This window comes from Myotis daubentonii, chromosome 7 (genome assembly GCF_963259705.1).
Source record: "Myotis daubentonii chromosome 7, mMyoDau2.1, whole genome shotgun sequence".
Lineage (NCBI taxonomy): Eukaryota > Metazoa > Chordata > Mammalia > Chiroptera > Vespertilionidae > Myotis > Myotis daubentonii.
The window spans coordinates 20,589,785-20,613,863 of NC_081846.1; the positions used below are offsets into that span (position 1 = coordinate 20,589,785).

General features: G+C 46.7%; 1 protein-coding gene across 6 annotated transcripts in view; it reads left to right on the forward strand.

Moving 5' to 3' along the window:
- Positions 1 to 217: 217 nt before the first annotated feature.
- Positions 218 to 24,079, forward strand: part of SMARCAL1 (SWI/SNF related, matrix associated, actin dependent regulator of chromatin, subfamily a like 1) — a 49,580-nt gene continuing 25,718 nt past the window's right edge. The window contains exons 1-10 of one of the 6 annotated variants that reach the window (XM_059703081.1): positions 218 to 480; positions 1,520 to 1,556; positions 1,955 to 2,805; positions 3,779 to 3,829; positions 8,412 to 8,618; positions 9,534 to 9,584; positions 14,227 to 14,413; positions 17,466 to 17,616; positions 19,133 to 19,291; positions 22,231 to 22,296. In XM_059703081.1, coding sequence (XP_059559064.1) covers positions 2,013 to 2,805; positions 3,779 to 3,829; positions 8,412 to 8,618; positions 9,534 to 9,584; positions 14,227 to 14,413; positions 17,466 to 17,616; positions 19,133 to 19,291; positions 22,231 to 22,296 — 1,665 coding nt within the window. In that variant the 5' untranslated portion in view covers positions 218 to 480; positions 1,520 to 1,556; positions 1,955 to 2,012. Of the gene's footprint in view, positions 481 to 551; positions 722 to 767; positions 857 to 1,517; positions 1,557 to 1,954; positions 2,806 to 3,778; positions 3,830 to 8,411; positions 8,619 to 9,533; positions 9,585 to 14,226; positions 14,414 to 17,465; positions 17,617 to 19,132; positions 19,292 to 22,230; positions 22,297 to 24,079 lie in introns of those variants that run through there. The other 5 variants (XM_059703078.1, XM_059703080.1, XM_059703079.1 and 2 more) reach the window with 5 other exon arrangements.

Sequence of the window (24,079 nt, forward strand, 5' to 3'; positions counted from 1 at the left end):
CTCGACGTCCCAGGTTTTCATGATCTGGTGCTTGACTTAACCTTTGGGGGGAAACCGAGGACTACAGTTCCCAGGGTGCACCACTTCAGCCCCGCCTCGTCCACGAGCTGGCGTCTCGCCAGATCCCCTGCCCAAACTACAAATCCCAGAAGACCCTGCAGCACGGCTCCGGTCTCCGGGTTCACCACGCCCACTTTTGAAGCGTAAGTGCGCCCGTGTTGCCCGCTGGGAAATGTGCCAAACACCCTTCCCCTTTCAGGCCCAGGCGCTGCGATCTGGTGCGCGAACGGGCAGCGCTCGGATGCCGGCTCCTAACCGCCCGCTCGGAAGCGCAGTCTGGCTCGGGAGGACTCGAGACGCGCCCCGGCTCGGTCTGCCGGGAAGGTGGCCGTGCTCCAGGCCTTGCCGGACTAGGAGGTAGACGGGGAGGCGGACGAGACCAAGTGCCAGCCTGGAGCGGGGAGGGGGCTCAGGGGAAGGGTGAGTCCAAGCGGAGATAGTAGGGGTGGAAATAGGGCGTGGCTCTTCACTCACTGGCCGGCGTGCAGCGCGCCCCTAAAATTAGAATTTTAGCTGTCCCATCAGGGAGAGGAGGAGGGGCGTCCATAGAGTGCGATGGCTTATCATTTGGGGCTGATGAGTGGAGCTTCACCCCATGGCCTGGCCGTCCCCGGCCCGCGGAGGCAGTGGGCACCCCGGGCCGTGTGCACGGAGAGCGCAGGTGCAGGAGGCCCGGGTTGGAAAGTTCGGCCGGAGTGTGGTTGGGACGTTACCCAGGGCACCCGAGGCTTCGGCTCTGTCCCCGGAAGAAAGCCTTTCCCAGCCCCTTCCTAACTCTTGGCGATAGAGGTGGAAGGTCTCTGGGGATGTTTGGGATCCGACAAAGGGAATCCCAGCGGGAAGGAACCCTTTGAGCCGCAGAGGCCTGCGCAGTGCTGCCGGGGTGCCGCCCGTGTCATTAAACGCGTTGCATCCCATGACATGGGGTGGGGGTTGTTTAGTCTGAACCGATCCGGAGAGAGCGGTGTCCAGCTCCCCGGTTGTAGAATATTGTAAAAGTGGCTCTGCTCATAGAAAAATGACTTGGGTAAATTAATTTGTAAAAAATGATCAAGGCACAAAACAATGTATATATTGTCCCTCTAAGTATATTTCCCAAATATGGGACATGTGTCTATGGCTATGGATAGAAAAAGAAACAGAACTATGCTGTACTTTAAACTCTGAAGAGTGGTTATTGATGGGTGGTGAAATTACAGACTCAGTTTACCCTCTGCATCTTTATGTAGCATCCGGGTCTGTACAATGAGCACGCATTACTTTTTATCCCCCCTTATTTTTCCAAAAGAGTCGCTGGGCCGCTCTGGGGGGGTGCATGTTGGAAGGCAGGCACTGCTCTGGGGCTCGCATCGTCAGGCCCGCTGCAGGCTGATTTGCCAGGAATGCTAAGAGGATTGAATTGGAGGGTGCATTTAGTGTGCGGTCTATGTGAGGCTGACGCTTTTTTTTCTTCTTCTAGGTTGGAAAGAGTCTGTGTTAGCAAGTCTCACACCATGGTATGTGGTTGTTTTGATCTATGTCTGTCTAATCCGTTATCCTTTCTAGTTTGAAATGTTCTTCTCGTTATCTGGTGGATTTGGTTTGCATTGCATAACTTCCGTGGGATCTGATAACTCAGTTGGCTAGGGGATGAGAGGGAGAAAAATATTGTAGCTGGAATGCCTCTTCCGCTTTGGATTTGATCCTTCTTTTTCCTCTTTTGTCAGGGTGTCGTTCTAGCCTATGCTACCTAGTATTCCTGTGTGTGTTGGGGGGGGGGGGAGTGTTAATTATAAAAGAAACTTTAATATATCCACTGTTGTGCATTTCCTGGGACAAAAGTTTGTTAAAGTCAAGGTAGGCGCATGATAAATACATACATCTCATGTTTATTTCAAACGTTTTTCTTTCCCAGCTTTTACCACGTTTCTGATTAAAGAGTGACATTCCTGCATAAGCATTTTCCTGTTACAATGTCCTTGCCCCTTACAGAGGAGCAGAGGAAAAAGATTGAAGAGAATCGACAAAAGGCTCTGGCCCGTAGAGCCGAGAAACTAGCAGAGCAGCATCAGAGCGCAGGATCGGGCTCCTCCATTGCGGCCCTTCCTTCCCAGTCCAAGCAGGGTCCTTCTCACAGTCTCCCCAAGGATTCTTCTAAGCCAGTGAGCCATGCTGTCGTTTTCAAGCAACAGAAAACCAGTGGTTCATCTCATGGTGACCAAAGACCTCACAACCCCCACAGTTTTCATCCCAGCACTCTGGAGCAGGCAAAGGGGACCTGGAAGAGGCCAGAAGAGATGCCCACAGCCTGCCCACACCACAGCCCACCAAGTCAAGTGACTCTCGCTGGGATCTCCCCTCCCTTGGCACAAAGTCCTCCAGAGGTTTCCAACCAGCAGCTCGTGGGTCAAGGTCATTCTCAGGTTTCCCACGGGGCCAAATCGACACCCTTTGCTAACTCAACTCATGAGCCTTTGGCCAAAGCAAAGAGTTCCCAGGATACACCAGCTTCCTCCTCTGGACAGCTCCCCAGGGAAGCTCAGTTAGAGGCCAAGGCAGCCAGACCCTCCACCTCGGGGCAGGACATTTCTGACGTCCACTGTGGCTCTGGGAGTGTGGTGCCCGGGACCGAAGGCAGACTCCCACAGAAAGCAGTAAGCTCCCAGGAGGGAACCTGTGTAAGGGATGGAGACCGTTTCCAGGTGAAGATTGGGTACAACGCAGAGCTCATTGCCGTGTTCAAGCGTCTGCCCAGCAGAAATTTTGGTAATGCGTCTTCATTCAGTCTAGTTTTTCAGATTCTTCTTTCTATTTCTAGAATCCCTTTTAATCTCGCAGTTTCTCATAAATATGAAGAGGGTGCATTGGCACAGTCTGTCTAACCAGTTGTTAAAATTTTTCTATTTTAGTCCATGTTTTCTTTTGTCAGAGACGTTCCTTCAAACAGCTGCCAAAATTAGGGGCTGCCACACAGCCATATGGAGAACGGATGAGTGTTTACTGAGAGGCCAGCTCCTCTGCCAGGTGCTTCATATGCCCTGTAGCACTTAAGCCTCACAATTTTTTGAGCTAACTAGATGTTATTTTAAAGGTGATGGGACTGGCTCAGCCAGGTAAAGTTACATGCTCAGGTTGGTTTGTCTGAAGGGCAGAGCTGGAATGTGGCTAGCTCTGCCTTGCCTCAGTGCATGTTCCTTCTCATACCTGAGCTTTGCTGGACTACACAGGGTCCCACCTCTGCCCTCAGTCCTCTGAGACGAGGCCCATAACATGTCAGAGCCTGACTTAAATTTCTTGATATGGAATAAAAAGCCTTATTCTTATATATATTTCCTATTTGTCCTGTACAAGGATTTTGTAAATCAGTGGGGGCTTGTTCAGCCAACTTTTTTGAATTTAGCATTCATTCATTCATTCATTAAACAAGCTTTTATTGCCGAAACCGGTTTGGCTCAGTGGATAGAGCGTCTGCCTGCAGACTTAAGGGTCCCAGGTTCGATTCCGGTCAAGGGCATGTACCTGGGTTGCGGGCACATCCCCAGTAGGGGGTGTGCAGGAGGCGGCTGATCGATGTTTCTAACTATCTCTCTCCCTTCCTCTCTGTAAAAAATCAATAAAAATATAAAAAAAAAAAAATTTAAAAAAAAAAAAAAACAAGCTTTTATTGAGTGTCCAAGTACAGATGACAACAGTCATCAACCTCATTGTGGGCAAACCAAGTACTTGTGTTTCATTTTAGATCCTGACACCAAGATGTGGAACTTCAGCATGTCCGACTACAGTGCCCTGAGTAAGTAGGTGTGTCGTCGCCCCTCATGCAGGAAACACTGGTATTGAGAAGTTTCTCTGGAGTAGCAGATGTGGTCTGGCTGGTGGTTCGGATGGCTTTCAGGCCACCGTCCCAGTGCTCTTCTCCCTTCTCACTATGGCCAATCTAATGAGGCAGCTCATTGGGTGATAGTCACTGGTAATATTAACAAAAGCTGGCATTAAATGGAGCCTGGTATGAGCCTGGTAAGCCCTTACATGTGCTATAACTCTTTTATTCCTTATGACAACCATTTTACAGATGGGAAAACTGAGGCCCAGAAAGGGTGTGTTACTAACATAGGGTCACACAGCCAATAAGTTGCGCAAATAGGATTCAAATCCAAACAGTCTGACTTCAGGGTGCATGTTCCCACTGGGTTGCTGGCTCCAGCCATGGCAGGCAGCTATGCCAGCCACTGATCTCAGGAAGGTTTACAGTTCGTCAAACCACCCAAATCCTCACAGTACTCTTTATACAGCTAGTTAACTAGGGCTTGCAGGGAAGGGCATTGCCCAGGGAGGGGCATTGCCCAGGCAGGCTCCAGCCAAGGCCAGGTCAGGTTGTTGTCAGGGCCCGTGGGTGCACGCACCACTTCTGAGATTTTGTTGACTGTCCCTGCTCCAAGGTTTTTGTCACCTTCTCCTGGTGCCTGAAGTCTGCTCCTCTGCCCTGGCTGTTCTCACATCTCCCAGCAGCCATTTCTATCCCCTCTCTTCCCTCCCAGTTCAAAGAGGGAAAAGATGAGGTTACATGGTGAGGTCACTCCCCCGATTTGGGGCACCAGTACAGTTTCTGGAGGGTGATGGTCAGCTCCCAGCAGAAGTTCCTGTTTCTCTCCTTGACCTCCCCATCTTGAAATGTGTGACACTTGATGATATCTTTTTCGTTAGTAGCTGCCAGTGAACTCTTTTGGTGGGGGGGCCTCATTTTTACTATTAATCCATTTGTTAGGTGTTGGGAAGGGGAGATCAGTGCCCTAAGTTAAGAATGCAGGTTTTGACACACTGTGTTCTCATGGTTCCTCAGATTAAACCATTGTTTTCCACTGTCATGATTTTGTTTGTTTTATTATCTTTTTACTCCTGTTCTCTGACCACACTGCATGGTGACCTAAATGACTTCTGTGTTTGCAGATTCATTTATGTTTTCTTTTTTTTTGTTTTGTTTTGTTTTTCTTAATTCTTTTTTTATTGCTTAAAGTATTACAAAGGGTATTACATATGTGTCCATTTTTTCCCCCCGCCCTAGACAGTCCCCTAGCCTCCCCTATCCCCCAGTGTCTTATGTCCATTGGTTATGCTTATATGCATGCATACAAGTCCTTTAGTTGATCTCTTACCCCCCTACCTCCTGCCCCCCAACCCTCCCCGGCCTTCCCGCTGCAGTTTGACAATCTGTTTGAGGCAGCTCTGCCTCTGTATCTATTATTGTTCAAAAGTTTATAATGGTCTCTATTATCCATGAATGAGTGAGATCATGTGGTATTTTTCCTTCATTGACTGGCTTATTTCACTTAGCATAATGCTCTCCAGTTCCATCCATGACGTTGCAAATGGTAAGAGTTCCTTCCTTTTTAGAGCAGCATAGTATTCCATCGTGTAGATGTACCACAGTTTTCTAGTCCATTCATCTACTGATGGGCACTTAGGCTGTTTCCAGATCTTAGCTATGGTGAATTGTGCTGCTATGAACATAGGGGTGCATATATCCTTTCTGATTGGTGTTTCTGGTTTCTTGGGATATATTCCTAAAAGTGGTATCACAGGGTCAAATGGGAGTTCCATTTTCAGTTTTTTAAGGAAACTCCATACTGTCTTCCATAGTGGCTGCACCAGTCTGCATTCCCACCAGCAGTGCACAAGTGTTCCTTTTTCTCCACATCCTCTCCAGCACTTGTCGTTTGTTGATTTGTTGATGATAGCCAGTCTGACAGGTGTGAGATGGTACCTCATTGTTGTTTTGATTTGCATCTCTCGGATGATTAGTGACTTTGAGCATGTTTTCATATGTCTCTTGGCTTTCTGAATGTCCTCTTTTGAAAGGTGTCTATTTAGGTCCTTTGCCCAGTTTTTGATTGGATTGTTTATCTTCCTTTTGTTAAGTTGTATGAGTTCCCTATAAATTTTGGAGATTAGGCCCTTATCAGATATGACATTGGCAAATATGTTTTCCCACACAGTGGGTTTTCTTGTTGTTTTGTTGCTGGTTTCTTTTGCTGTGCAGAAGCTTTTTATTTTGATGTAGTCCCATTTGTTCATTTTCTCTTTAGTTTCAAGTGCCCTCAAGGAGCTGTATCAGTGAAGAAATTGCTTCGGCATATGTCTGAGATTTTGTTGCCTTTGGATTCTTCTAGAATTTTTATGGTTTCCTGTCGTACATTTAAGTCCTTTATCCATTTTGAGTTTATTTTTGTGTATGGTGTAAATTGGTGGTCTAGTTTCATTTTCTTGCATATATCTGTCCAATTTTCCCAACACCATTTATTGAAGAGACTATCTTGGCTCCATTGTATGTTCTTGCCTCCTTTGTCAAATATTAATTGAGCATATTGGTTCGGGCCGATTTCTGGGCTCTTTATTCTATTCCATTGATCTATATGCCTATTCTTGTGCCAGTCATTTATGTTTTCTGTGTGATACGCTTGCCTTCAGTAATGCTTCACATATTTTTTTTAAAACTATTTAACAGGCACAAAAGTCTGTTCATAGCTTTTAGAAGAATTTTATTGATTATTTGTTTAGCTCCTCTGTGTCCTTACCAGTGTTTTGCACACTTAATCTGCTGTCTCCCAAGATATATTAACATTCTCGCAATGATAATGGATTTGTGCATTTATTCTTCTTTTTAAATTTTCAGATAGGTTCATGATTGTTGTGTCTTCTTAGTAGATTATAGTTTTTCATCGATATAACATGTAAAGGCTGGGTCTACCAGTCTTTCTGTCATTTTGCTTCGGGTGTACCTCTGGATTTTGCCTTTTCAATCCTATTGCACACTCATCTTATGGAAAGTATATCAAAGTGCAAAGAAGAAACACTATCCCCAAAAACTCCCCACTCAGTTAACCACTATTCACATTTTAGTTTTGTACCTTCCAGCCTTTTATCTCTGCATTAAAACATACAAATTTTTACATATTTAATGTAATTGTTATCTTGCATAATTCATTATTGTTTCAGCATAGCATTTTTATTTTCATGCTGAATGTTAACAGTTAATGCTGAGTGATAAAAATGCCCATTATCAGACCACTTTGACTTCCAAAAAAATGATTTCATACCATTGAACTCAATTTTTTTGTGTATTTGTCTTTTCCAAAATTTCTTCCAAAAAATCATTATTGATTATATGATATTTCATTGTATAAATGTCATAGACTGCTTAAATCATTTTCTCTTTATCTGTTTTAATTTGCTCCCAGTTTATTTTTCAGTGTTAAATCTGTAAGGAACATCTTTATCCATAAATTTTTGTATTTTCAATTGTTAGTTGGGGGAGATTCCTAGAACTTGGATCATTTGATCACTTTTTAGGGCTCTTGCTGTATATCACCACATTATTTTTCAAAAGAATTTATTTCCAACTGGCAATGCAGATATCTATTTTTTATAAGTTAAAAAAGGGCTTTTTTTTCTTTGATGATTTGTGCAGTTGAACAATTTTTTCAAATGCTTATTAGTCATTTCCCCCCTCTTTTCAATTGATTACATCTCTGTGTTTTGTGGTCTTGGGGGTGTGTGTGTGTGTGTGTGTGTGTGTGTGTGTGTGTTGATATATATATATATTTATTTCAGAGAGGAAGGGAGAGGGAGAGAGAGATAGAAACATCAATGATGATGGAGAATTATTGATTGGCTGCCTCCTACACGCCCCCACTGGGGCTCGAGCCCGCAACCCAGGTATGAGCCCTTGACTGGAATCAAACTTGGGACCCTTCAGTCCACAGGCTGACACTCTGTCCACTGAGCCAAACCAACTAGGGCATGGTCTTGATTTTTTAAGAGTATGGGCTCTGCTTGCCTTTCTTACAAGTATCTTTACTCGGTAGTTTTGCCTTTTAATTTAGTTTGTGTCTTTTGACAATTTAGTTTTATGTAGTCAAATCTATTAACCTATAAAGTCCATCAGTAATAGATGAAATAAGGTTCAAAACTGTGCTTCTGTGGCCTGGTGGGCCTTTGTCTCTCTCCCTTGTTCTCTAAGCAGAGTTAGGGGCCTGGAAGCAGGGTTAAGTGGGTAATTCTGGTGTGTTGACTTCAGCAACAGAAATGATCTAATAAACTTGCTCATTCTGGTGAAATCCCTCTCCCCCTTGTTATTTTCTGACTTCTAAGTGTTTTAATTTGAAAACTTAAGGAGCAGAAGAGTAATGTTCAATAAATCGTGAATTTTCCAAAGCCTCAATGAAAGCATGCTTGCAAAGCTCCCAGTCCAACAGTACCTGCCATGTGTAATTCCCTATGACCCTGTCCCTGCCCTCCTCCTCTGCCTGTCTGAGCATCCAAGGGCCATGTGAAAGTCATCCACCTTGTCACAGCTGTCCTCCTCTTCTCCTTCGCAGTGAAAGCAGCCCAGCGCCTCCGCACGGTCACCCTGCAGCCTTTGGAAGGGGCCAGCAGTGTGGCACAGACCGGCCTGCCTTCGGCTCCCTCTCTCACCTTTGTCAAAGGGCAGTGCATGCTCATCTCCCGGGCCCGCTTTGAGGCAGACATCGGCTATTCACAAGAGTTGATCGCACTGTTTAAACAGATGGATTCTAGAAATTACGGCAAGTAATTGGCCCCCGCCTGCTTCCCAGGGTGGGTAGTGGTCTGTGGTCTCAGAGTAGGTGTTTTTCTCTCGATTTGAACACTCAGAAATGGCTTTCTTGGTAGAGCCTTCCTGATCTGCTCCTCTTGGAGAGAGGTGATGCCTAAATTGTTTAGATAGTGAACAATTGGCCTGTTTTGTCCTCAGAGGCCTCCTAAAGAGAAGGACCCCCCCCCACACACACAATTTTTCCCAGTCACCTGTTTTCTTGGTAGAAGCAGATAAATTCCTGCTTTGGCCATTTAAACCTACCTGTTTAGATTTTGTAGCAGAGCTAGAAAAACAGATGGTTGTCATAAAAATAAATGCCTTTCTGTAGACTAAGACCATAGTTCTCAAACTTGAGCATCATCAGAATCACCTGGAGGGCCTGGTAAACCCAGATTGCTGGGCCCGGTCAGTGTTGATGCCTACTTCCCACCCAGAGATACTGAATTCATTGGTTTGAGGTGGAACACTGGTAGTTTTAAAAATCTTCAGGGGAGTCTAATAATCAGCAGGATTGACAACCACTGGCCAAAACCAAACAATTTTGCTTTATTTTTTGTGAGGTTCTTCAAAAGCTGCCCCATCCAAATAAAGGGCAGTAATAAGCTTCAGAATTCTGAACTCCTAGAGTTCATTCTTAGCGTGGGCCATGTTGTTTTACAAAATGCTGTGGCTTTTATGGGTTAATATGCACATTCTTGAAATGGTTTTAGCCTTTCCCTGGGCAAGTAGAAAGCAAGGTCTTAAAACCTCTTGCCTTTGAGACATCACAGTCACCACATCATGCGAGTTCCCTGGAGGTTTAGGAAACCAGGGACTGAGTAAGTGTGAAGACACAGCAGAAGCAGGCTGGCACATTTGCTTATTTTGTTTCTTCTCATTGCAGATGTCAAGACCAGGAAGTGGAACTTTCTCTTGGAAGAGCACAATAAACTAAGTGAGATGCCCACCTTGCTTGTTTTATATCATGCTGTTGTTAAGCTTTAATGATCTGCCTTAAATTGAGTGTTTTAAAAGGTTCTCCTCCTCCTTCCCCCGCAATGACTGTGCATGCTGTGTACAGGGACAAGGAAAGGTGGAGATGTTCTCAGGTAGCCCCGGCCCCATCTGCTGAGACGGTGGCTTTACAACAGCCCAACGAACCAGGGGCCTCTGCTTCCATCAGCGTGAGGCAGTACTGGTCAGATTCCAAGGCCAGGAAACCTCCCTCCCGCCCATCGTAGAAGTGTGGGGGTCAGAGGTGAGGAAGGATTGCCTCGCTTAGATGGAAGCTGCTTTGGACGCCCTCTGAGGACAGGCTCTCAGATTACTTCTGGAACCAGATGATTGGTGAAGGTGGGAGGGTCTCAGCAATACTGAGCTGCAGGTGGGCTGAGGTCTGCCAGAGGCTCGGCCTAGGCCAGGGTGCACAGCTTTAATGAGCACTTTGGAGATGGACCAAAGGAAGGGATATGTGTACAGATCAGCCGTGGGCAAACTACGGCCTGCGGGCCGGATCCGGCCCGTTTGAAATGAATAAAACTAAAAAAAAAAAAAAAAAAGACAGTACCCTTTTATATAAAGATGTTTACTTTGAATTTATATTAGTTCACACAAACACTCCATCCATGCTTTTGTTCCGGCCCTCCGGTCCAGTTTTAGAACCCATTGTGGCCCTCGAGTCAAAAAGTTTGCCCACCCCTGGTACAGATGTAACTACAAGAAGGAGAAACTAGTTTGGACTTAACGTTTTTCTTCTCTGCCTGCGAAAGGGGACATGGTCTTATCTCAGCCTGTCCTGAATGTCAGTCTAACACCCGTCTTCCAAGCTGTGGCAGCTCCACAGAGGGTTTGCTGCTGGCATTAGCATTCCTCCTGTTTGACCCCGATGGCTTGTTGGCCTCCCAGCCAGTGTTCGCACTGGTCAGGCCAGGGGTGGCCCTCTTACCCACCCGGCTGGGGCTTTAACGAAGAGGAAAGCTGGGTTTCTTCCCTCTGTCTCCTCCTTATGTGACTTACTATAGGACCTCAGATGGATAATTCAACATTCTGGGTCCCAGTTGTCCTTTTAGTAAAAAAAAAAAAAAAAGAAGAAGAAGAAGAAAAGAAGAAGAAAAAAGTGTGTGGGGGGGGAGTGGGGGTCTTTAATCTGTACCTGCTCTTCTGCCAGAAATTAAATATAAGGGAAGGGCTTTGATCCTTGAGGATAGACTTGTGGCAAACTCAAGGCTAAGTTTGAATATGAGGAGATACTTAGTATCAGGGAACACTAGCTGAGCTGCTGCTGTTTGGAACTTGTGACTCAGAGCGAACTCTGGCCAAAGCCAAATTTTTGGTGAGCAATAGGAATGAGTTTTTCCCTCTCATCCCTTTGTCTTTCAACCACAGAAAGACATAAATATGTTAGCTATAAAGGCTTGACTTTCATGGAAGGATAAAAAGCAGGATACTTGCAGCATTAGTAGGTGAATGTAACATGGAAAACCATGAGTCTCGACTCACATCGTATTATATAATGGTTCCGCATACTCTTTGGAATATCTGATGAAACAACAATTCTTCATCCAGAAAAACACACAATGGCCAGACATACAGTTTGTGTTTGTCATCAATAATCCTTTGGATCTGGAGTCTAGAATTCTAGATTCAGAGTTCGGATTACTTTTTTCCATGCTGTCTGGTCATTCCAATGTCTTGTGGAAGCTAAGACTGATTCTCCCCATTTCACAGATTGGAAAAAGCTTAGGCCCAGAGACAGGAAACGTCGTTTTCCTTATTGGGAGCATTGCGGGTCATGATACACTCAGACTCGGACTAAACATTGAGATCTTGAGTTTGTATCATGACCTGTATGGAAATTTAGAAGCCAGACCCGTGCGCTACGAGGCTGAGGAGACGGCCTGCAGAGTCACAGGTCCCGGTGAGCTCTGGTTCCATCAGCATTGGACAGGGCCCTGGGGAATTTGCACCTCTCCTCACCCCTGGGGCTGGTTCCTCCGTGGAAATTAGATGACTGACCCTGAGCTCGTGAACATGTGCATGGAAAACTAATTAAAAATGACAGTAAGACCTTCTGAGTAGATGAATGCTCGTTGATGACCTGGTGATAATTATTTTCTCCAGATTAGGTGACTAAGCCTTCTTCTCTCTTTTCTAAGTGACTTGAGGCCTTTGCCCACAGTGAGATTGGCTTAAGGCCCTTGGTTTTCCCAACTCTCACAGTCCAGAAGGACTCTGCATCCCCCTCAGCAATTCTGTCTTGTCAGCTGCTATTTGAAAACATTCCCATCTCTGCTGGGTGGCTTCGTGGTGGCTTTCACAGAAGCGGCTTCTAGATGGCTCATGAGGCCAGAGCACGCTCCTGCCACCTCCCAGCACAGGGACAGGACACGGCCACCATCGACAGTGCATGGGGCTTTCTCAGAAACACACCCCGTTGACCGAAGTAGCAGCACAGGGATTTGGAGACAGTAATTGGTAGGAAGCAGAGTGGCCATTTTTTCCTTTTGAGAGACTGAAAGAACGTAACGCTTACAAAACACCGTATTTCACAGTGGCCTGATCATCAGTCGTGTCTCAGTTTTCGTCAGGTATTTGAGTTCTGAAAGTAGGATTATAATGAAAATGGTTTCTGAAAGCACATGGAGTGCTCTGTCGCCTGATGTGTGGAGAAATCAGCATGCTCAGATTTAATTTGGAGGCATAAAATGTACTTCTGCATCAGTATGGACAGTCTCTTTATGTTGAAGCCGCCAACCTTACCTAATTTCCTATCCTGGTGATTCTGTTCTTGCCAACTGTTCCCAGAAATAACTGGTACATATATTTAGTGAAGGACGAAATGGATTTAAATGTATTGAAAATACAAAGCTATTTAAGGTAGTGGGTGGCTCAGTCCTCCAAATTCACATCAATATTGCAATTGTAGCCAATTGGTTGTGTGGCAAAACACTTTGTAATATCTTGTGAAGATACTAAGGAAAAACATGATCATATGGAATAGAGAACTACAACCTTAGAATTTCAAATAACACTGGGTAGAAATGAAACATGCCCAGTTTCTCCCTACTGGATTCCTGAGGACAGTAAGCCCCCTGGTTTTACTATGACTCTCCCAGGGTGCCCCTGAAAAGGTAAAGGATAAAGAGCAATTGAGGATCTGTGAATAGTAGTCACTCTTCTAACTTGATTTTTCAAAGGAAAATGCTAAAAGGGAAGAACCTTAGAAAACTACAGCCCCTAGGACAGCGGGCTGTGGTTGGTAGGTTAATGATTCTGCTACCACCAGCGATCTCGAGGTCTATCGTCTGTTCTCTAACTTTGTGATTTTTTAACATCTTCCCCTGCCCGTTCCCCCCAAATTGTATGTTTTATTTGTATCCTGCTTTATTCTTTTTCCTTTTCTCTGTTGAAGAAATTTTTTTCCTCTTAAATTTAAAATCAGGTGAGGCTTAAATTCTTTCAAAGAGTAAGGTCAGTGAAATTAATTTGCTTTCATTTCCATGTAGATCTCAGGTAATTTATTTTTCCCACTTGGGTTAATGGCTTCTGACTAGAAGAAGAGATTTCCCCATCCATTGTATGGAGGTCTGGTACCGCACACTTGAAAGGAGAGTAGAGACCCCTAAAGATGAGCTGTAATGGAAAGTCAGACTGAACTTATCAGGGTTGGTAAACGTTTTTTGAAAAGGGCCAGAGAGTAAATATTTTAGGTTGTGCGGTATTTGTCCCAACTACACAACTCTGTCAGTGTAGCATGAGAGCAGCCATGACAGTCCATAAACAAGCTGGCACAACTGTGCCCAGTAAACCTTTATTTACAAACACAGGCCGCTTTGGCCCCCAGGCCTTTGCCTGCCAGCACCTGCTTTGGAGGCTGGGTAGGGAGCTAGCAGGCCACCTCAGGACTAATGGCTTTTCTGGCTGCCTCACCACTGAGATCACGACTGTAAAACTCACTCTCAAGGGGAGCTCATCATTCTCTTGCTGAAAGGGTCGAGAGTGTGGAGGCCACGTGCATTGTTATCAGCTGTGGCCTTTGCCTGGACTTTGCCCTTGGTTGTTGTTTGGGAGTAAGTACCAGCTTACTGATCTTTCTCAAAAATGCCCAGCATCTTCTCTGTATGGCGCTCCGTGCTTCCCCGCCCGTTGACAGCAGGTGACGGAGCGTTCTCTGACTTGTCAACATCAAAACCAAAATAAAACATGAGGAGAATGGAAGGGAGACAAGATTTTTCCATTTTAATTCTTGCTTTTTCTGGGCTGATTTTTTTCTTATTTGAATGAGAATACTAAGATAATTTTTTTACATTAGGTTAAAAAAAACGATCAGTCACAAAATCACTTTGTATTTCTTTCCAGTGTTTGTGTAGTATAGAAAATCAATTTTGCATGACCGATTGCCCTCATATTTGCAGAAATTAAGGAATAGAGAGGGAAGACTTGTTCTCTAGCATGCGTCTATCAGCCCTGATTTTCTCTCCAGTTAGTTTCTTAAGATGGCATGCAGCAGCATTTCAGCCATTGAAATTTGTATTTCGTAACCCCTGGATCTCTTGGACATAACACCCCAATTCATATGCCTCTCTTCTTCCTTCTAGTTGAAAGGGTGCGCTGCCTCCCACAAGTGCAGCTGAGTCCTCTGCCCAAGACACTCACCCTGGCCTTTGCTTCTCAGCTGGAGAAGACGTCTCTTTGTCTCACAGCAGACGTCCCTGAGGCCGACCTCTCCAGAGTGGACCCCAAGCTCGTGTCCAGTCTGCTGCCCTTCCAGAGAGCTGGAGTCAAGTAGGTGCCTGATCTTCCTCTTGCTCCCTTTCCCTCGCATTTCATCCCTCCCCACCAGCTGTGTTCAGATGCCCCTTCTTTTGTGAATGCTCATCTTTTACAGACGTCTGGAAGCAGTTAGGCATTGAACAGCCAGGTGTACTGTTACCAGAGCCTGAGTAACCATTGATTTCAAATTCTGTGCGTTAGCAGGGCTCTGTGTTGCAGGTGTGCAGAAACCTACTCAAACTAGTTGAAGAAAGAGATTTCTCAGTGCATGTAATAGAAAACCCAGGATCTAAAAGGATCTCATCAGACTCTGACCCTCTCTCATCTCTGCCTTCCTCTTAGTTTGCTTTATTCTCAGCCTGATGCTACTCAGGTGTGGCAGCTGGGGCTGCCAGGGACTTCCAGCTCACATCCATCAGCCCAGCATCCCAGCGGAAACACCTCTTTTCTTGGAATCCCACACTGAAATGCATGGATCTGGAACCAGTCAGTCATTGTGGCCCAGAGCTTGAAGTCTTGTTGGTGAGGCTGGATGATAGGCCTGCCCTACAAGAGTTACTTGGACTGAGAGTGGGAGGTGGTAGTTTTCCAAAAGAAAGCTAGGGTGCACTTACTGTAGAAAGAAAAAAGATAAACTCATGGCCTGGCCTGTCCTTTTTTCCAGACTTCTTGGGAGAAGCAGAATGACAGGTTTGAACTTGCCTTCTAGTGAATATACGGGAGGTCAAGGAGAGGGAGGAGGTCTTGCTAGTCCACCCAAAAACATGAGAGCTAGATGTGTTGGTAGGCGGTGTGGCTGGAGAAGAGCCCTGTGCAAGGGAAGGAACTGAACTGTCAATGGCACTGACGAGCAAAGTCAGCCTGCCTGTGTGCAACCCACTGTGGTGTTTGGTTAAAGCTCGGCTGCTATCTCAGACAGGATTCTGTCCTGGGTGTGGTTTCGGCACAGCCATACCTTACTGCATTCCCAGGTCCCCAGCTCCGCCCACCCTCTCCTCTTCCTATCCATCAGCCTCTGTCCCTCAGGGGTAACACACTTTGCCATTTCGGTCCTGCATCTACGTGATCTGTGATGTCCTTTGGGCCGCGTTTTACCCAAGCTCAAGGCAGTTTTTTTCCTTTGCTCTTTTCCTCCTCTGGCTCCTTCATGACAATGTTGCCCACTCTGACTTCAGCATCAAGTTCATCATGGCTCCAGTAGAAGGAGATCCGTGAGCCCATGTGGTACCTGCTGGCCTTGCCAGGTAACCTCCTCACCACTGGGGGCGCTGTGCGAGGCACCGGGCCAGTGCTCATGGAAACAAAGTGGGGCCAGCAGCTCCCATCTTTTTCTCTAGGCTCTGAAGTGCTATGGTACTTACAGCCTTTCTTCAACACTTTCTAATTAAATCCAGATTTTAACTTTCATTCTCTGGTGTTGAGGGAAGAGGGCTATGAATTCCACATGTTCTTTTTGTTTTGTTTTGTTTTTGTATGTAAAAACTCAGTTGAAAACTCCCTTAAACTTATGGAGTAAAATCTCTTAGATACATATCAGCTTCCTCTAATGACTAAATGGCCTCTCAAGAAACCAGTGAATCAAGGCTCTGGCAGACAGCCACCTGCCTAAGGTCTCTCAGCTCCCACAAGTGAAACGGGCTTAAATCACATTTTCTGATGAGGACAGAGCTTCTGTTATGCAGCCTGCCCTGTAGAGGAGGCATCAGCTATGTGACTGTTTCTCTGTTTACTCAGGGGTTTGCTTTGTTCTCATTTTTGGCTACTTGGTTCCTGAGCTGGGCTACCTCAAGGCAGGGGAAAAGGAAAGACTGAAATTCAGCATCCATTCTGCTTTGAAAATGACCAGATAGACTAAAGTGCTTCGGTGCTCCCTGTCTGCCCTGGCTGCCAGTTTTGTAAACCAGAAAGTAAGAGAATAAATCTTTCCACACTTGCCCGCCCTCTGTCTGAGTTGTGGGTTCATCCCGAAAATGGTGCAGAGCTTTAACCCAGGTCTGAGGTAGGTGTGCCAAGAAGAGGCCTGTTCAGGGAGGTGAGGTCGCAGGCCGCTGGGCTCCCTGCTTCCCACTGGAGGAACGTGGTGGCCTCGGCCTGGAGTGCTCCCTCTCATTGGGTGGGCTGTTGTGGCGCTGGGAGGACAAGGAAGTGCAATGATGTGACGCCCGTTGCCTCCGTGTGCTGCTGAGCCCAGGCGTGCTGGCCTCATGCCACCCACAGGTCTGCATGTCCATTCTCCACCGTCGCCAGACATTGGCCTTTCCAGGCAATTCAGAAAGGCCACGTGCAGCCTAGACTTCTTGTCGGCCAAACCAGCTGCTAATTAAAAGAGATTACGGTCTCTGTCTTTACTGTGTGAGAGGGAAAGAAAAAGAGCTAGTCGTCTGACCTATTACCAGGTTTCTGAGCAGATGATGAGTTTTCAGGAATCATCTGAACGGGGACGGGTGTGCGGAGCAGGAGACCAGGCAGCTGGCACTCGGGATCCCTCAGCGTTTCACTGAGTCATCAGATGACTCGAGCAAGTCATTCTTACTGTTGTGCCTTTTTGTCGAATAGTAGCTATAAGAGAACATTCCTCTGACCCATTCCTCTGAACATTCCCTCTGGCCTTTACACACAGCATCCTCTCTACTCTTCATCTCTAATTTCTCTCCTCTCCTCTAGGCAGATCGCTTGTGTGAACAAGGGTGCCCCGCCACCAGCCCCTTATTAGAGACCGTTTCCCACTGCCCTTGCGCACCCCTGGGCCTCGCCTACATTGGGCTGAGGGTGACTCGTGTTGCAGACTTTCATGACCTGATTATCTTACAGAGCTTCTCCCTACCTTTGACCACCATTTCACATCTTCCCGATTCTGACTCCTTTTTAAATTATAATTCTGCTCCCTGATTAGCTCCTGCTTTTCCCTCTTTGGGGAGCAGATCTCTTCTCATGAGCAGGGCCCATGTTGGCTGCCACACAGCCTACACCGAGCCATGCGCATGTATCACTTTACGTGGTGGCAGGTAAACTCGTGCCCCTGGGGAATATGTTGTGTTACTGTCCTTACCTTGTCTGCTTCCAGTTTTGCCATCGCAAAAGGAGGCCGCCTGCTGCTTGCTGATGACATGGGCCTGGGGAAGACCATCCAGGCCATCTGCATCGCCGCCTTCTACCGGAAGGAGTGGCCGCTCCTGGTGGTGGTGCCCTCGTCTGTGCGCTTCACCTGGGAGCAGGTCCGTGCTCTTTGTGTTCGGATTTTCCTCAGGGTTAGAGGAATCAAGTAACAGCCTGAAGACAGGGCCTGGGATATTTAAAGTCCTGCTTCAGCTGAAGGCAGAATGGAGAGGAGATGCCCCCTGAGCCTGGGCTCATGGGCTGTGCCGAAGTAGAGTCCCATACTACCTTCAGGGAAGGAAGCCATGGAGCCACAGCTCAGACTCGCCTCGTTCTGTTGGCAGACACTTCCTGTTAGTAGCACCTTTCGTCTGTACCGCACTTAATTTTTAAAATAAGATTCCTCCTTTAGTTCCCATAATCCCATAATGGCCATGTGCAGCAGGCACAGGAGATATTAGCCCATTTACAGATGAGAACACTGATCTCAGAGAGGGTAAGCTCCACACTTCCTGCTCACGTGGTGCAGCGCAGGGCCTAGAGGTCGCGCCAGACTTCCTGGCTCAGGGCTTTTGCTCTCTGTGGAAAGGGGTGAGGGCAGGATGTTCCCTGTCTACCAGGTACCTTTATGGCTAAAAAATCTGACCTGAACTCAGCTTTATTATCAGTCAGCCTTGATCTTTATCTGCCATACGTCCAGGGATCAGAGTGGCTCTGTGACATGAACAAAAATCCAGATAAGTCATCGTGATGAAGAAGGAAGCCCCATGCCTTATGCTGCCTATGGCGGCTGTCGGCTTCGTCACAACTTGGCTGCTTCCTAAGCCCCCAGGAGCTGCCATGGGAAGAGGCAGCTCCGCCTGCAGCTGCTCAGCCTGGTGCCCAGAGGTGCCCGTCAAAACTTTAAAATGGTGCATTGAAACAGTACCACATTCTTTTCCTGTCCTGTGATCTGAATTCTGCCAGTACCTCCAGAAACTTATGATTCAACACATGTATGTTGTGTGTTAGATTCCCAGAGCACCCTCAGAAATTCTAGGGAAGGGTCAGATGGTCGGATGAGGCTGGAGAAAGAACCGGCACTCCCTATATCAGAATCGTGTCACCCCGGCATGCCAGAGAGCACCCGACACCGCCACGGAGGCACTGGTGGCCCTCTGCTGACCCTAGGTACTGGCTTTGGCTAGAGATGGCAACATTTCTGGAGAGAGCAGGCGCTTTGTAGAAAATATCACCATTAGTGCCTTCAGTGTACCACACTTCGCTAAAAATTCCTCTTAAAAGAGTCACGTTCTTTCTCTGCAGAAACTTGCCATCTAGTTAGGGGTCACAGAAGTGAAGTCCACAGGCACCACAGAGTACTGCTTACCTACACTTGCTACGCAGGAAGGAAGTGTTCTGCTAGGGAAAGTGAGGGGAGCGAGTGGGTGAGAGGAAGATGGAGATGGTAGCTGTTTTTGGGACAGGGTTACGACCATTGTGGGAGGACATGGATGGGCAGAGGCCATGTTGGCTTTTCAGGGAGCAGTGACATTGGCCCACAGTGAGAGTGCAGTGGTGGGTCGGCTGTGGTCACAGCCAGTAGCTGCCGGGCTGGGTCATCATTTTGGGTTTGTTCTCTGCTGTCATCCCCAGGCCTTCCTTCAGTGGCTGCCGTCTCTGAACCCAGAGCACATCAATGTCGTGGTGACTGGCAAGGACCGCCTGACAACTGGCTTGGTCAACATTGTCAGTTTTGACCTCCTGAGCAAGTTGGAAAAGCAGCTAAAAACTCCTTTTAAAGTTGTCATCATTGTAAGTGACTTGGCAAAGTATTTAAGGACTTGATCTTGGTGGAAACTTTCTTTTGTACTCTCATGAGTCCAACTCAGTCTCTAGGAGAACAAAAATCATGGTCTCATTTTGTGGTGAACCAACATTTCATTTCTCTCAATTAGCAGTTCTCAGCCCTGACTACGTATTAGAATTCCAGGGGATCTTTTTGAAAAATGCGATTTACTAGGTCTGCACTGGGGTTCAAGCCTTTCTCTCCCTGATGTGAGGTCGGCTGTGGAGGCCTGTGTGTGGACTCCAGACCACCGGGGCTCTAGGAACTCCAGCCATGTGCCTTCATCTGGTGCCCTCTTATCAGAACAGCTCATGCATACTGTCCCAACAGCTCATAAGTTTTCTTCCAGCCAATAGAAGGACACTCCCTCCCCTCCCAGAAAAGCACTCTTTACTCTAGTCCTTTTTTAAAAGATGACTTTACTTGAGTCCAGATGTGACGGCACACCTCTCAGGGACTGGCTTTCCTTCTTTTGGTCTCTAGAGAGACTTGGTCTGTGCCCCCTGTCAGCACTCACTGGATGCCATGTTCTGGAGGGTGTGCAGCTTCTTGTGTCCCCGCCCCATCTGTCCAGTTCCCACTCCCAGTTCAGGAACCACTAACCGGCATTCAGAGGCAGAGCCTATGATGGATGATTTCCAATGCACGTTTACCCTCGGTGTTCCTTCTGGTGAAACAGCGAAACCCAATGCCTCCAGATGATATGCAAGTTTCTTTTTTACTCAAATGTTGAATTTTAAAAGCCAGTGGTGTTTTCCTTCTCTTAAAAAAAGAATTCTCTCCTGATTGTGGCTTCTCAAATCTTGCACTCAAGATTAGAGTGCATGTGTCATGTAGAAGGAGAGGAGAGAGCTTTAGGAGGCCCCGGGAAGTGGAGTCTGAGTCGCACAGGTCAACAAGGGACCTGTGCTTTGAGCAGTAGGGACTCCATGCTTTGAGCACAGGGCTGGCTGTGGGGGGTTGGGAAGTACCTTCATCCATGTGTTCATCTAACTAGCAGCTGTGCACCAGCTTCGAGCTCCACACAGCGCTGTGCACTAGAACAATCCAGTAGGACAGACGGACACATGCACAGGTCATTAGAATACATCTCAGTGCTTTCATAGACTTGTGAACCAAGTACTGTGGCAATCAGAGAAGGATCTGTGATTGTGATTTGGACATGAGAATCATACTGTGTTCAGAGCATAAGCAAACTTAAATATGTAAATTTTTTCTAAGCTAAAAAGATAACAAATCTTTGGGGGAGTCATTTCTGGTTTGGCCCAAATTCAAGTGTGGCTTTGAATTAAAAACATTGAAAGAAGTACCCCAGGATGATGGTGACTCTTCTACAATATGTAGGAAGACTAAAGCCTTCATTTCTCACGTGTGTTCCTCTATCAGGTACTTGATGTATAATCGCTGATCTTACAATGGCCCCTGGGCAGAGACTGTCCCATTTCTCAGCTGATGAAAACTGACAGTGAGAGAGGTTACATAATTTGCCCGTAGGCACAAAGCTGGCAGAGTGGAGTCACTGATCACAGCTGGATTGCGTCTGGCTGCAGAATTCCTGTGTTTCTGTTTCTGACTTAACACTTAATCAGCCATGTGATTTTTTAGCAAATGACTTACCACCATGGATGGTTCGTTCTTCAGTTAATTAAGGTCCCTGTCCTCCCCCTACTCCAGAGGAATGTTGAAGGAGGGAATAAAGTGACGGTCCTGAGATGTCACGTTTATATATGAAGGAGAAGCTACTCCTTGTGGTTAGTTATAATAGTGGTCCTTTGTTACCCATTGGTAAAAGGGTCCATTCCCTTCCATATCTCTGGACTTTGTGCTACTTTCTCTATAAACCCCTTTTTCTTGGCTGTCAACATGGGCTTATCCTCAGATAGGAGTACAAATGTTATACCCCAGGTTTGTGGGAATACATGCAGTGACATTTGGAGATTCATCTCACATTCCTGTATATTGTGCTTTTTAGCTCATTTTTTTGGTTCATCTTAGTTGAAATGGAACTGAGGGATGGGTCTTATATGTCATCTTTAGCATCGTTTGATCTTTAGAGCCAGGATCTTCCTGGTATCCGCTGAGGGCTTATTCAGTGGCAGGGCTGTTCTAAGGGCTCTATGTGCCTTAGCCTGTTGAAGACAACCCAACACTAGTACACTGGCTGCTGGTATTATACCCATTTTACAGATGGAGAAACTGGCACTGTAGAGAGGTCAAGTAGTTGCTCGGAGTCACATAGTAAGTAATTCGACTGTGACCGAAATAGAAAAATTTTCCCCAGATACTAAGAATGTATTAGTTCTTCATTGAGCTTTAGAAAACATGACATTTTCTAGTTTGCTTATGTACAGAATGCAGAGCTATAAATAACAAGGCTCCATGTTCAAAGCATGGCAGGAATCTTGTCTTCCTCCCTACTCTAAGTTCCCACAGTACTTTGTCACGCCTGACTCAGTGACAGCACTCAAAATATCGTCTGATCAGTTGTTGGTGTAGCTGACATCCTGCCAGCCCCTAGGGGGCAAGGCCTGGGCCCCAGTGTAGGGCACATAGTGGGTCTGCAGGGCACACAGTGGGTCTTCAGCACATTTTGCTTTAGTGCCGGGCAGATGTTAGGTCTGTCTTACAAAGAAGAAGACACCTTTCAGCAGTTTGTTCAATGCAGCCTGTGAAGTAGACAGGACAGAGGAGTCACTAACCCCGCTGTATAGGTGGAAAACACTCAGAGAAAGCAACTTGCCCAGCATGTGGTGGAGAAACTTTCCCAGGCCCACAGCTGTCTGAATGAGAAAAGGCTGAGGAAAGAGTCCTCAACATGATGCTTGCTAGGGTCAAGTTAACGTGGGCTCTGTTTCCTTCTACACAGGATGTGACCTTGTTCACCTATGTGACTGTTTCTTTTCAGGATGAGTCTCACTTCCTCAAAAACATTAAAACAGCCCGCTGTCGCGCAGCTATGCCCCTCCTCAAGGTGAGTCCTGCCGAGAGTGGACTAGGAGGCTGAGCCCTCTCGGCCTGGAAATCCCTCTGTGGTTTGCTCTGGCTGGCAAGGGCTCCAAGGAGAGCAGGGGCTGTAGGGTGGGGGCGGTGGGCCATGGATGTGACTTAGGGCATCTCTGCTCAAGGCTGTGGTGCTCGATTCCATTTCCTTCCTACCATCTTGCTAAGAAACTTGTGGTCGATGCAATGGTCTCTGCCTCTTAGAGATGAAGACCTGTTGATGATCACATCAGCAGGCCAGGACTGCACTCCAGAGCCTCCTGGGCAAGGCAGAGGGAGCACCCTCAGCAGCATGTCCTGTGCAGCTCAGCGGAAACTGCCTGTCTTCTAAGTGGCTGTGGGGCAGAGCTCTCAGTGCTTTGAACAGAGGGAGATGAGTTATGCAGACAGGCCAGTGGGTACCAGCAAGAAGCGCTGGCAAAGCTGAGACATGCCCTGTAAGCCAGTGCCCTTTTCTCAGGCTGCCCTAAGCCGGTTTGTTAACAGAGGAGGGTCAGCCATCCACATCCCTTTCTGGGGTGGTCTGAGCTTGCGCCTGAGCACTTCGGCTGGGTGAGTCCTGGCTGCGAGCAGGCGTGTATGTATGTGTGTGCATATGTGTGCTTCAGCGTAGCTTCAGATCTTCATGTGAAACCATTCTGACGAGCAGTGTAAGCTCCCTGTCTCATCTCACACACTTCTGTGCCCAGGTTTGGTGTCCTGACAGAGGAAAGGCCCCCCAAAATTTCCTTCCATCTTTTTGCAGTGAGCTTTTTCCTAATATTGGGGGCAAGTAGTGCAGGTGGAAAAGTAGCTTTCTTTCTCATAACAAGGCAGAGATCTCAGAGGTGATGTTGGGGAAATCTACTTCTGTTTGTATAGACTGAGAAAACAGGAGTGCGTGTTTAACAGTCTGTGTTTCACCAGCTTTCATTGCTTAAAAGCAGCTTTGAGTTACACTGAAACTAGGGAAAGCTAGTTTGTCACATGTTGGAGGACTTAGTAGCATTTGAAAAATAACTTAATTTTTCCACCTCCCCACAAAACACACACAAGTGTCTACTCATTTCAAGTTCTGTTTTGTTTTAGGAGTAGCAAGTTATATGATTGTGGAGAGCGGCTACAGTGTTTGGACAGGTTCAAGCCGCGGACTAATGAGAGGGCACAGTCCTCTCATGGCCACGGGCAAGTCCCAGCTTGGAGGGCAGAGCCTTCCCAGCACAGTTATAGCCAAAAGCTATAGTTGTAAGCTTGAACCTATGTTCCAAACACATGGCCCCACGTGTCTGAGTGACGTGGGCTTGATAGAGTTCAGGTACATGTACTTGAATAAGATCGAAATCCACAAGAATGTTTTCAACATCTTGACCACGCCCTTACTTTGTCTTGTGGAATCTGGCTATAAAATAAAGACATGGCTTGTAGTCTATGGCGCTGTTGCTAGCTCTCTGTCAGAGAGGCTCTCTATCAGAGAGGACAGCGTCCCACCCAGACCCAGCTTTTATTCTCTTGTCTGTCTGTTCTCAATCCTTCACCGCCCCTTCTCAGGCTCACCAAACCTGGCTGAGCTGGCACGGCATATAAGGTGCCCTGGGGCTGAGTATACCATGGCTGTGCCGGTTCGCCACATATGATAACAAATAATATGCTACATTTTCCAATGGAGGATTATGTCATTTGCTCCAACTTTAAAAATAAAAGTTCTTTATTTAAAAACCTTGATCTTATGCTCATGTTACCCATAAATATGAGAGCCATTTGTGGACACACTTAAA